At 41.4% G+C, this 13,949-nt stretch overlaps 1 protein-coding gene across 2 annotated transcripts in view; it reads left to right on the top strand.

The window, feature by feature from the left end:
- The first annotated feature begins 1,880 nt into the window (after nucleotides 1-1,880).
- Nucleotides 1,881-13,949, top strand: part of LOC104979742 (EGF-like module-containing mucin-like hormone receptor-like 4) — a 36,969-nt gene continuing 24,900 nt past the window's right edge. The window contains exons 1-6 of one of the 2 annotated variants that reach the window (XM_010828254.1): nucleotides 1,881-2,009; nucleotides 3,748-3,842; nucleotides 7,121-7,171; nucleotides 8,240-8,356; nucleotides 10,914-11,066; nucleotides 13,442-13,482. In XM_010828254.1, coding sequence (XP_010826556.1) covers nucleotides 3,812-3,842; nucleotides 7,121-7,171; nucleotides 8,240-8,356; nucleotides 10,914-11,066; nucleotides 13,442-13,482 — 393 coding nt within the window. In that variant the 5' untranslated portion in view covers nucleotides 1,881-2,009; nucleotides 3,748-3,811. The remainder of the gene's footprint in view (nucleotides 2,010-3,747; nucleotides 3,843-7,120; nucleotides 7,172-8,239; nucleotides 8,357-10,913; nucleotides 11,067-13,441; nucleotides 13,483-13,949) is intronic. The other variant, XM_010828253.1, reaches the window with a different exon arrangement.

Here is a 13,949-nt window from a genome sequence, read left to right on the forward strand (position 1 = left end):
TGTTGTCCCCTTCTCCTCTGCCTTCAATCTTTCCCAGCATCAGGGTCTTTTCCAAGGAGTCAGTTCTTCACATCAGCTGGCCAAAGTATTGGAGTTTCAGCTTTAGCATCAGTCCTTCCAGTGAATATTCAGGACTGATTACCTTTAGGATGGACTGGTTTGATCTCCTTGCAGTCCAAGGAACTCTCAAGAGTTTTGTCCAACACCACAGTTTAAAAACATCCATGCTTCAGCGCTCAGCTTTCTTTATAGTCCAACTCTCACATCCATACATGACTACTGGAAAAGCCGTAGCTTTGACTGGATGGACCTTTGTCAGCAAAGTAATGTCTCTACTTTTTAATATGCTGTCTAGGTCTGTCATAGATTTTCTTCCAAGGAGCAAGTGTCTTTTAGTTTCATGGCTGTAGTCACCATCTGCAGTGATTTTGGAGATCAAGAAAATAAAGTTTGTCACTGTTTCCATTGTTTCCCCATCTATATTCCATGAAATGATGGGACCAGATGCCATGATCTTCATTTTTTGAATGTTAATTTTTAAACCAGCTTTTTCACTCTCCTTTTTTACTTTGATCAAGAGGCTCTCTAGTTCTTCTTCACTTTCTGCCATCAGGATAGTGTCATCTGTGTATCTGAGATTATTGATATTTCTCCTGCAATCTTGATTCCAGCTTGTGCTTCATCCAGCCTATCATTTTGCTTGATGTACTCTGCATATAAATTAAATAAGCAGGGTGACAATATACAGCCTTGATGTACTCCTTTCCCAATTTGGAACCAGTTTGTTGTTCCATGTCCAGTATTTCTCAAGAGGCAGGTTAGAAAAAAAATAGAAAAAAAAAAAAAAAAGAGGCAGGTTAGGTGGTCTGGTATTCCCATCTCTTGAAGAATTTTGTGATCACAGTTTGTTGTGATCTACACAGTCAAGGCGTAATCAATAAAGCAGAAGTAGATGTTTTTCTGGTATTTTCTTGCTTTTTTGATGATCCAACGATGTTGGTAATTTGATCTCTGGTTCCTCAACCTTTTCTAAATCCAGCTTGAACATCTGGAAATTCACAGTTTATGTAGTGTTGGAGCCTGGCTTGGAGAATTTTGAGCATTACTTTACTAGCGTGTGAGATGAGTGCAATTGTGTGGTAGCTGAACATTCTTTGGCATTGCCTTTCTTTGGGATTGAAATGAAAACTGACCTTTTCCAGTCCTGTGGCCACTGCTGAGTTTTCCAGATTTGCTAGCATATTGAGTACAGCACTTTCACAGCATCATCTTTCAGGATTTGAAGTAGCTCACCTGGAATTCCATCACCTCCACTAGCTTTGTCCATAGTGATGCTTCCTAAGGCCCACTTGACTTTGCATTCTAGTATGTCTGGCTCTAGGTGAGTGATCACACCATTGTGGTTATCTGGGTCATGAAGATCTTTTTTGTATCTTTCTTTTGTGTATTATTGCCACCTCCTCTTAGTATTCTCTGCTTCTGTTAGGTCCATACCATTTCTGTCCTTTATTGTGCCCATCTTTGCATGAAATGTTCCCTTGCTATCTCTAATTTTCTTGAAGAGATCTCTAGTCTTTCCCATTATATTATTTTCCTCTATTTCTTTGCACTGATCCCTGAGGGAGGTTTTCTTATCTCTCCTTGCTAATTCTTTGGAACTCTTCATTCAAATGGGTATATCTTTCCTTTCTCCTTTGCCTTTAGCTTCTCTTCTTTTCTCAGCTATTTGTAAAGCCTCCTCAGACAACCATTTTTGCCTTTTTGCATTTCTGCTACTTAAGAGAAATAAAAAATGTCTGACTCTTGCAGCCTATTTCCTCCATTTGGGGGGCCTTACCCTTCTTGAACGTTACCATCTCGCTACCAATGCCTGCAGTCATCTCACCCAGCCACAAGACTCCTTGAGAAACTAAAGTTCAAGATAAGAAGAGATGAACTTCCTGTTTTGGTTGTTGTTAGCATGAAGAAGCTGCCAGACTGGGTGACCAGTGAGAATTTTCATCTTGTGGGTAAGGAGGAACTGGTTTTGCGTTTTTTCCACTGAAAATACAAAATGCTTTGTTTGTGATCTTGAGTCTTAAAAAAATATACTGGCTCTGGAAAGATTTTAAAGGATAGCTCGTTATATGTCCTGTTGCTTTATTTTTTAATTTAAATTTATTTTAAAATTTATTTTTAATTGGAGAATAATTGCTTTACAACATTGTATTGGTTTCTGCCATGCTTTATCTCTTGAAAGATGCTCTAGAAACATTATTTCATATTTATTTTCCCATTTCAGTTTAGTATGTATAGGACATACTAAAATGTTTTTCAAATACTCAAAAGAAATCATGAATTGTGTGTTGAGGGGCTTAAGGAGAACTAAAATAAAAGTTTCAATGAACAGAGTCTGAAGCAAATACTCTTTTCTCTCTATCTCTGTGAAATAAAATGTATTTTTTATAATGGGTCTTGTTTAAAAACAAGCAAACAAAATACTCTGTAAATCAATGTTGCTAAATATGTGAAATAAATCAGACCCAAAGAACAAATACAATACGATCTCACTTAGATGTAGAAACTACGGTAGTCAAATGCATAGAAGCATAGACTGATGTTTTCCAGGGATTGGGGAGGGAGGAAGATGGGAGTGGAAGTTCATAGGGTATAAAGTTTTAGTTACACAAGATGAAAAACTCCAGTAATGTATATACAGCTTAGTGTCTATAGCTAATGATACTGTGTTGTATACTTAAAATTTTCTAAGAAGGTAGATCTTATGTTAAGTTTTATTCACATACACACACACACTCAAATCATAAAGAGGGCAGGAGGATATTTTCAGATATGCTGGATATGTTTATGTCCTTAATGGTAGTGACAGTTTCATATGTATATATTTATTCTAAACTTATCAAGTTATATACATAAAATATGTACTTTTGCATGCTTTTTACATGATGACCATCCCTCAGTAAAGTGGTTAAAAAAAAAAAAGAAATCAACATCACTAGAGGTCTCAGCTCTTCTGAAAAATATTATCACCCTTTTCACACAAGATATTCACTTCAGTTAAACTGGTTTCAAAAGAGTCTTTAAAGATAAAGAATAACGACTAACTAGACTGGGTTTCTCTACGTTGAGAGTTTCTATAGTTTATCTTACAGTAGGCTTTTGGAAGGGAAGAGAAATATAAATAAAAAAGGAAATGAATGTTGAGAGAAGGGAAAGGATCAGGAAATAACAAAGGTAAAGTCCATGGTCTCCAGATCTCCAGAGTTCTAATTATTCCCTCCAGATCCCAAGTGGCCTCATTTATTTATATTCCAAGTTTAGACCTAGGAGACAAGGGGGTTTGGGCTTCCCAAGTGGCATTAGTGGTAAAGAACCTCCCTGCTAGTGCAAGAGACTTAAGAAATGCAGGTTTGACCCCTGGGTTGGGAAGACCTCCTGAAGGAAGGCATGGCAACCCGCTCCAGTGTTCTTGCCTGGAGAATCCCATGGACAGAGGAGCCTGGAGGGCTACAGTCCATAGGGTGGCAAAGAGTCGAACAGTACTGAGCGACGACTACTGCTACTACTAACCTTGCTCCTAGGAGCCATTATGCTATAATCATCCTTGCAGAACCTTGCTTATTTCCCGGAATTGGAGTTGTTGAGTCAAAAGACAGGTAGAAATGAAAGGGTTTTGATAAACATCAACCACCTGCCTTCTAAATTTTGTGACCATCCAAAATAAATCCTCATGGGGCTTATTTATCCCAGGAACCCTTGTCACATCCTGCTTGGGAGTGCTTCTAAGGTTGTCATTCCTGGAACCTCGACTGCTATGGGAAGCAGGTGCCTGTTGCTACTCTCTGGTGAGTAGAACAAAGAATTCTCCCCACCCTCCAGTACCCTGGATACCCCAGCTTTGGTTGCTTTCTAGAATTTGGCACTTTCTCCAGAAATTCCTGTGTGTGTGTGCTCTATTCCAAACTCTGATACCGAGTCTCTTAGTTGCTCTCCTCCAAAGCAGAACTGAGACAAAAACTTGGATTTAATTAATTTAGGCTTCCCAGATGGTGCTAGTGGTAAAGAACGTGCCTGCCAATGCAGGAGACATAAGAGATCTGGGTTCGATCCCTCGGTGGGGAAGATCCCCTGGAGAAGGGCATGGCAACCACTCCAGTATTTTTGCCTGAAGAACCTCATGGACAGAGGATCCTGGTGGGCTACGGTCCATAGGGTCCCAAAGAGCCGGACACAACTGAAGCAACTGAGCACAAACAGTTTGGGAAGGAATCCCAGGAAGGCTTTAGGATTCTTTGGGAAGGGAAGCCAAAGAGGGAAGAGAGAAGAGTGGTGATGAGGGGTCAGCACTGTGGGTAACTGGCACTCCAGTCCTGCTGGGTATCCTTTCTAAGGCACAGTATGTAATGTGCCTTAGAAGGGCAAAGAATCTGGACCAGTTCCCCTCCCGTGCTTCTTGATGCCCTTCACGGGTTGCAGAAAAACATCCTTTTACAGAAAGATACGGTAAGTTATCTGCTTACTGTGCAACCCTTCCTGGGTAGGCTTAGGGGACATGGCAAGCATCTAACATGCTGACTGACCACTATGCGGGTCCAAACTTGGAGGATCATTGCTTAGTATATTATTGTAACTGGAACCTACCCACCTGTCTGCTCTGAGCTTTAGGGACTTCAAGATAATAAAAAATACCACTGGGGGAATCAAACACAGTTTAAGGCTAGGCAGTTTGTAAGCAGTTCTTAGAAGCAAGCACGTGATGGCCATTACTTTATGACAGAAATGAACATATTTTTTCTCTTTGTAAAGATCCAGGTAATCATTATTCTCAGCTTTGGGGGCCATTTTGATCCCTGTCTTAATGCCTCAACTCTGCTTGTTGCTTTATAAAAGCAGCCAGAGTGGGACAGATCTTTTGGAATTTGTCTAGTGGGGTTTTCACAAAACTGCACTGGAAAACCTCATCCCCACCCACAAAAAAAGTAAATAAATAAATAAAAGCAGCCACCAACCTTTTGTGAACTGATGGGCACTGCTGTGTTCCAATAAATCTTGATTTATAGACATAGGAATGTGAATTTCAGGTAATTTTCATATTCCATGCATGCACTATATTCTCCTTGATTAAAAAAAAAAAAAAAAACCATTTAAAAACCACTAAAAACTTGGCAACCCACTCTAGTACTCTTGCCTGGAAAATCCCAGGGACGGGGGGAGCCTGGTGGGCTGCTGTCTATGGAGTTGCACAGAGTTGGACATGACTGAAGCGATTTAGCAGCAGCAGCAAAAACAATTCTTAGCTCATGGGCTGCACAAAACCAGGCGGGGGTCTGCATTTGGCCTAAGGCCATAGTTGGCTGACCTCTGCCCTATGGTCATACTTCTTCTTTATGTGTCAAAAAAGTATTCACAAGGAAAATGCAGAGGCTTGAGGGTTTTTTTTAGCTGTGCTGGATCTTCGTTACTGCTTGCAGACTACTTTCTAGTTATGGCGCTCAGGCTTCTCATTGTGGGGGCTTGTCTTGTTGTAGAGTACTGGCTCTAGGGTGCACGGGCTTCAGCACTTGCGACGCACTGGCTTAGTTGCCCCATGGCATGTGGGATCTTCCCAGACCAGAGATCTACCCTATATCCCGCACATTGGCAGGTAGATTCTTGACCACTGAGCCACCTGGGATGCCCAACGAAGTGTCTATAAAAGCCCCAAAATGATGGGATTCCGAGAGCTTCTGGGTTGGTGAACACATGGAGATTTGAGGAAAGTGGTGCCAAGAGGGCGTGGAACCCCCACTCCCTTCCTCATACCTTGCCCAGTGTATGTCTTCCATTTGGCTCTTTCTGAGATATATTCTATGCGTGCATGCCAAATCATGTCAGTCGTGTCCGATTGTGACCCCATGGACATAACCCACTAGACTCTTCTGTCCATGGGATTCTCCAGGCAAGAATACTGGAGTGGGTTTCCTTGCCCTTTCAAGAATCTTTCCAACCCAGGGGAACCCGCGTCTCTTATGTCTCCTGCATTGGCAGGCGGGTTCTTTACCACTAGTGCCACCTGGGACGCCCAATATCCTTCTACAATAAACTGGTAATCCAGTAAGTAAATGGTTTCTCTGAGTTCTGTGAGCTGCTCTAGCAAATTAATTGAACTCAAAGAGGGAGTCATTGGAACATCCAATCCATAGCCAGTTGGTCAGAAGCCCAGGGGACAACTTGGAATTGTGATGGGCATCTGAAGTCTTTGGGACTGAGCCCTTAACCTGGGATAGCTGATACTCTTTCTGGGGAGTTAGTGCCAGAACTGAGTTGAGAGGGACACATTCGGAGGTTGGGATTGACATGTACACACTACTCTATATAAAATAGGAATTCCCTATTCCAGTGGTTAGGGCTCTGCACTTCCACTGCAGGGATCACAGGTCTGATCTTTGGTTGGAGAACTTAAGATCCCACGTGCCACGCTGCATTACAAAAATAAAAAATAGATAACTAATAAGGACCTATTTTAGGCTTCCCAGGTAGCATTAAAGGTAAAGAATCCACCTTCCAATGCAGGAGACATAAGAGATGTGGGTTTGATTCCTGGGTGGGGAAGATCCTTGGAGGAGGGCATGGCAACCCACTCCAGTATTCTTGCCTGGAGAATCCCGTGGACAGAGAAGCCATGGTGCAACCATGGTGGATCCATAGGGTTGCAAAGAGTTGGGCACAACTGAAGCAACTTAGCATAGCACAAGGACCTATTTTATAGCACAAGAAACTCTTCTCAATACTCTTGTAATGATCTATATGAGAAAAAAAATCTAAAAAAGAGTGGGGGGGGTGGGGAGAGGAAAAAAGAACTGAGTTTAATTATAGAATACCCAGCTGGTGTTAGAGGATTGCTTATTGTTGTGGGAACTCCCATCATCCCCCACACACACTGGACTTGGGTGTAGAGTCTCTTAAAGCTGTAATCAGTACTGTGACATTAGTGTTTATAGCCAATCTAGAAGAATCTGCAGTGAAGCTAGCACAAGTATGACTTGACAAGAGGAGACAAAGCCCCCCAGACTGACGCAGGCTTCAGCCAAGCAGAGCCTCAGGGCATCTCCCATCCGCTTTATCTCTGCCCTTATTCTTCTAGGTCTCAGTGTCCTCCTGGCTCTGTCAGGATTGGAAGCAAAGGAGGCTGGAGGTGAGTGTGTTGCTATTGTTCAGTCATATCCTACTCTTTGCGATCCTATGGACCTCAGCACACCAGGCTTCTTTGTCCTTCACTATCATTGCAAATACTTCATACTTCAATGAGAAAAAAGACACCTTGGTTTGTTTTTGTAGTTGCATACATGAACCTCACTTTTCTACACTATTCGCTTGTTGGTTATCCTCCTCGTGTTTCCTTTTTTCCAGCCTTCAGTTGTTGTTTTTCAGTCACTAAATCATGTCTGACTCTTTGCAACCCCATGGACTGCAGCACACCAGGTTTTCCTGTCCTTCACCATCTCCCGTAAGTTGCTCAAACTCATGTGCATTGAGTCACTGATGCCATACAACCATCTCATCCTCTCTCAACACCTTCTCCTCCTGCCCTCAATCTTTCCCAGCATCAGGATCTTTTCTAATGACTCAACTCTTCACATCAGGTGGCCAATGGATTGGAGCTTCCGCTTCAGCATCAGTTCTTCCAGTTAATATTCAGGGTGGATTTCCTTTAGGATTGACTGGTTTGATCTCCTTGCTGTCCCAGGGACTCTCAAGAGTCTTCTCTGGCACCACCAGCCCCCAATACATGTAGCCAAAAAGAGCTTTATTGTTGCAGGGTTTTTTTGTTGTTGTTAATTATTCTGGTTAGCTGATTCATATCTGGAATGAGAAGCTGGTTTATTTTTAATCCACTGACTCAGTCAGTCCATCACTGTTTGAGGAAACTAGTCCTTGGGGAAGAGGACCTTGAAAACCAGCATGTGCTGTGCAAAAAGGATGCTAGTGGCCAGAGAGAGCCCTCAGTAAGGAAACATAGGTGCTGAAATCTGGAAGTTCTACTGACGAGCAAAATTGGTATTAGTGGCAGAGGTGGGGAATGGGTGGGGCATGGTGAGCGTCTATGTTCAGCAGTAGGATGGCTTCCAAAAGGATGCCAATAAGCTATTCCCAAGAGGAGGTTCTTGCGACTGCGGCATCTGGTACATCATAGGTGCTCAATGAATATTTCTTAAATGAAATGAATGAACAAGCGAATGAATGGATTCTATGTTCCTTGCAGTTTCCTGTCCTCCGTGCCCAGAAAATGCTAACTGCCTCAATGGCACCTGCGTTTGCAAAGATGGATTTGAGTCTGTGTCTCTGAGGTGGTACTCGAGGTCCGCTCAGAAATGTGAAGGTAAAGAAGAAGTCCGCATTCATCTTGGCATTTGAAAGGGACCAGGGGCAACCTTCCTAGTCTCAAATACTGTGTCACCTAGTGCTGCTGGTACTGCAATGGTACAATGATATTACAAAGTGGAAAATATCAGGACTGCCTCACTGTCCCCATAGAAGCCCCCAGCCCTTACCTTCTTTTCACATGCATCCCAATGCTGGCTTAGTGAGCCCTGATATTGGCTTGGTTTTTCTTCAGAGAAAAGTGGAGTTCTCAGGACCCTGGACTCTTAAAGTCTCAAGCACTGGTGATTGGTTTTTTTTTTTTTTTTGGAGGGGTGTGTTCTGAGGATTCCACAAGGGCAGGGAGAATTTCTTTTGTTTATCACTCAATACATAGGAAAAAGAACAATATCACATGGCAGATGCCCAACAAATAAGTGTTCCCTAAAGGAACAAATGAATAAACTCTCTCATCACTCAGCATCTTTCGTGGTGTGGTCCCAACTTAGCTTTTCAGTTTCACTTTTCACTATTCTCATCAGCTCTGGCCAAATCTCTTTTTCATTTCTACAAATTCTAAAGATCAATCTAAATGCCAAGGGCAATACCACTCCTGAATCCTGATTGCTAGAACTGGTTAACTGTTTGATGGCTTTGTTGTGTCAATTCATTAGGTGAAACAGAAAATAGTAGACTATTTAAGATGTATTTATTCCTTTTTAACTTCATTTTACTGTGGCAAATGTATAAATTACAATTTACCATGTGGCTCAGTTGTGTCCAACTCTTTGAGACCCCATGGACTGTAGCCCACCAGGCTCTTCTGTTCATGGGATTTCCCAGGCAAGAGTATTAGAGTGTGTTGCCATTTCTTCCTCCAGGGGATCTTCCTGATCCAGTGATCAAACCCAGGTCTCCTGTCTCCTGCATAGGCAGGCAGATTCTTTACCACTGAGCCACTTGGGAAGCCAGATGTATCTTTCAGTGGTTTTTAATACATTCACATTGTCCTGCAACCTTCTCTACTATCCAACCACAGAACTTTTTCATCATCTCAAATGGAAACTTTGTACCCATTAAATGCTAAATTCCCATTCCTACTCCTCCCCCAGCCCTTGGCAGCCACCATCCTGCTTTCTATCTCTGTTAATTTGACTCCTTTCAGTTCAGTTCAGTTCAGTTCAGTGGCTCAGTCGCGTCCGACTCTTTGCAACCCCATGAATCGCAGCACGCCAGGCCTCCCTGTCCATCACCATCTCCCGGAGTTCACTCAAACTCACGTCCATCAAGTCGGTGATCCCATCCAGCCATCTCATCCTCTGTCATCCCCTTCTCCTCCTGCCCCCAATCCCTCCCAGCATCACAGTCTTTTCCAGTGAGTCAACTCTTTGCATGAGGTGGCCAAAGTACTGGAGTTTCAGCTTTAGCATCATTCCTTCCAAAGAACACCCAGGACTGATCTCCTTTAGAATGGACTGGTTGGATCTCCTTGCAGTCCAAGGGACGCTCAAGAGTCTTCTCCAACAGCACAGTTCAAAAGCATCAATTCTTTGGTGCTCAGCTTTCTTGACAGTCCAACTCTCACATCCATACATGATCACTGGAAAAACCATAGCCTTACTAGACCGACCTTTGTTAACTCCTTTAGGGCCCTCCTATAAGTGGAATCATATGATAATGTATTTATTTATTTAAATTGTTTTTTTCAATTATAGTAAAATATGTATAATGCAATTTACCATTTTAATCACTGTTATTCACTGACTACTTTGTTACTGTACTTCACTGTTATTTAGCACATTCATACTGTTGTGCAACCATCGCTGCCTTTTGTCTCCAGAACGTTTTTCATCTTGCAGAACTGAAACTCTTTCCCCGTTAAACACTAACTTCCCTCTTCTCTCCCCCTATCCTCTGGTACCCATCATTCTACATTCTATCTTGGAATCATACAATATTGGATGTATTTTTTTAGATGTTGTATTTTGAAACAGTTTGAGACTTAAAGAAAAACTGCAAAACAGTGCAATGAATTCTGTAGAGCTTTTACTCAGTTCTCTAAGGTCAGCCAATGATATGACAACCATAATACAGTGAGCAAAATCAGAGGATGAATAATGGGACAATAATATCAACTAGACTAGAGACTTTATACAAGTTTTACCAGTATAAAGTTTTACCCCCTGAAATCCACCCCCCCTTTTTTTTTCTGTTCTAAGAGCCATTTCAGTGTCTCATATTGCATTTAGTCATCTCAGTCCTGCCTCATCTAATCTGTGACAGATTCTTAATCCTTCTTTGTCTTCTGTGATCTTGATCCTTTTGATAGGACATCAGAGAAGGTCTTCTGAACTTTATTTCACTCCACAGTGCATCCTAGAAATTACTTTGGCTTTATAAAGTAACTTCAGGAAAATTGTCATCTCTGTATTGAATCATCTTAACCAAGGAGAGATGTTCTGGGAACATTTATAAGTGATGTTGGGTAGTAGAGATCTCATGGGCAGGGGAAAACAATATGGTTTTATGAGAATAAAAAGTGATATTTTCTAATGATATTTTCTCTTGATTCACAGATATTGATGAGTGTGCGAGAGGGCTGGCAAAGTGCAAGAAGAAAGCATATTGCAGAAATGGAATTGGAAATTACTACTGCAGCTGTGTCCCACATTATCCTCTCTTCAACTGGGTGGCTGGTATATTTACAATTAATCATGCAGAATGTTATGGTAAGAATCTCCAGATACTCCAGTAATCAAATACTCCACTATGAAAAAGGAGGCAGCAGAAGATCCCTTGAGAGTTTCACCAATTTCAGGCTAGGGTAACAAGGTAGAGATCTGTCCTGGTCCTCACCCTTCAATCCATTGTTGTCCTTGGTAACCATTTCCTGGGAGATTTCACTCAAGCCCATGGCAATAGCCACCATCTCCAAGTAGATGCCTTTGTTGTTGTCGTTCAGTCATGTCCAACTCTTTGCGACCCCATGGACTGAAGCACACCAGACTTCCCTGTCCATCACTATATCCCTGAGTTTCCTCAAACTTAGGTCTATCGAGTTGGTGATGCCATCCAACCATCTCCTCCTCTGTCATCCCCTTCTCCTCCTGCCTTCAATCTTTCCCAGCATAAGGGTCTTTTCCAATGAGTCAGCATTTCACATCAGTTAGTCAGTGTCACTTAAAATATGATGCTAGGTAGACAACAACTGATTGTTATTATCCCAATTAACACCTGTTTCTTTGGGAAGGGTTTCCCACACCCTAAACATGGTCTTTTTCTGTATACTGCCAAGGCGTCTCATCCTATGTATTAATATGCTGGACTCTTATAATCACTCAATTATTTGCTTGGCAACTTTGCCATAGGCTGCAAACTCCACAAGGGAACATATTTTGTCTCTGTTTTTAAAACCCTGGAGTATAGTTGCTTTACAATGGTGTGTTAGTATCTGCTCTACAATGAAGTGACTCAGCTCTGTGTATACACATATCTGCTTCCTCCCATCGCCCTCCATTCCACCCATCCAGGTTATCGCAGAGTGCTGAGCTGAGCTCCCTGCGATACTGCAGGTTCCCACCGGCTATCAGTTTTACACATGGCAGTGTATTTAGGTCAGTCCCAGTCTCCCAGTACATCTTTCCCTCTACCCCTTCAGTGCTCACATGTCTGTTCTCTATTTATGCCCTGCAAACAGATTCATCCATAAGTTTTTCTAGATTCCACATAAATGTGTTAATATACAGTATTTGTTTTTCTCTTTCTGACTTACTTTACTCTGTATGACAGGCTCTAGGTCTACCCATTCTCTTCCAATGACCCAGTTTCATTCTTTTTGTTGGTTTGTTTTGTTTCTTCTACTTATTTATTATTATTTAATACTTAAATTTTATATTTCATCTTAAAATGTATTCTATCTTAATTCTTAGTTATTTTTGTTCACTTTAAAGAAATTACTGTTTTCTAGATTCCATTGTTTCTGATGAGAGGTTAGCTATCAGTCTAATTGGTTTTCATTTGAATATAATCTTTTTTTCTCTTTGTCTTTGATTTTCAGCAGTTTTTTTTTTTTAGGTTTTTAAAAACTTTATTTTGTTTTAATTGAAGGATAATTGCTTTACAGAATTGTGTTGTTTTCTGTCAAATCTCAGCATGAATCAGCCATGGGTATACATATATCCCCTCCCTTTTGAACCTCCCTCCCGTCTCCCTCCCCACCCTACTCCTCTAGGTTGATACAGAGCCCCTGTTTGAGTTTCCTGAGCCATACAGTAAATTCCTGTTGGCTATCTATTTTATATATGGTAATGTAAGTTTCCATGTTACTCTTCCTATACATCTTCTCCTCTCCTCCTCATTCCCCATATCTGTTCTCTGTGTCTGTTTCTCCATCGTTGCCCTATAGATAAATTCTTTAGTACTATTTTTCTAGATTCCGTATATATGCATTAGAATACGATAATATCTTTCTCTTTCTGACTCACTTCACTCTGTATAATAGGTTCTAGGTTCATCCACCTCATCAGAACTGACTCAAAGGCATTCCTTTTTACGGCCGAGTAATATTCCACTGTGTATATGTACCACAGCTTTTTTATCCATTCATCTGTCGATGGACATCTAGGTTGCTTCCATGTTCTAGCTATTATAAATACAGCTGCAGTGAACATTGGGGTACTTGTGTCTTTTTGAATTATGGTTTTCTTAGGATCTGTGCTCAAGGGCGGGATTGCTGGGTCATATGGTAATTCTATTTTTAGCTTTTTAAAGAACCTCCCATACTGTTCTCCATAGTGGCTATATCAATTCACATTCCCATCAACAGTGAAAGATCATGGCAGCTGTCTCTATTCACCTATAAGATTTAGCCTCCCTCTTAGTAAATGCTCCATGAACACTACTGACTGAATTTTTAAATGAGAAACCCCATCCTAATTCCCTTTGAAAATTCTACCTTAGAAGAGATTTGGGAATTCTTAGAATGAAATTAGGATGGTATTTGAGTGCAGAAGGAAACACTCAACTTGAATGTGATTGGAAGAAAGATCTATGTTAGAGTGTGTTATTTCCCATATTTCATTTGACTGTTACTTTTCTTTCTCAGAGGATGCCAGTAATAAGACACAAGCACCAGGGGACATTTGGGTAAGTAAGGTGTAGCCTAGGTTTGAAAAACAATCAGTCTGACCATACATTTCTCCTGCTCAAATACTACCATGGCTCTCTATGACTTTTGTTGTTGTTATTGTTCAGTTGCCAAGTCGTGTCTGACTCTTTGCAGCTCCATGGACTGCAGCATGCCAGGCTCTCCTGTCCTTCACTAACTCCTAGAGTTTTCTCAAATTCATGTTTGTTGAGTCAGTGATGTTATCTAACCATCTCATCCTCTGTTGCCCCTTCTCCTTTTGCCTTCAATCTTTCCCAGATCAGGGTCTTTTCCAATGAGTTGGCTCTTTGCATCAGGTGGTCTTCCGATGAATATTCAGGGTTGAGTTCCTTTGAGATTGACTGGTTTGATCTCCTTGCTGTCCAAAGGACTCTCAAGCATCTTCTCCAGTATGGAGAAGTTGGAAAGTATCTCACAGTTGGAAAGTTTCTCACAGTTGGAAAGT

The sequence above is a fragment of the Bison bison genome, unplaced genomic scaffold (assembly GCF_000754665.1).
Source record: "Bison bison bison isolate TAMUID 2011002044 unplaced genomic scaffold, Bison_UMD1.0 scf7180017864492, whole genome shotgun sequence".
NCBI lineage: Eukaryota > Metazoa > Chordata > Mammalia > Artiodactyla > Bovidae > Bison > Bison bison.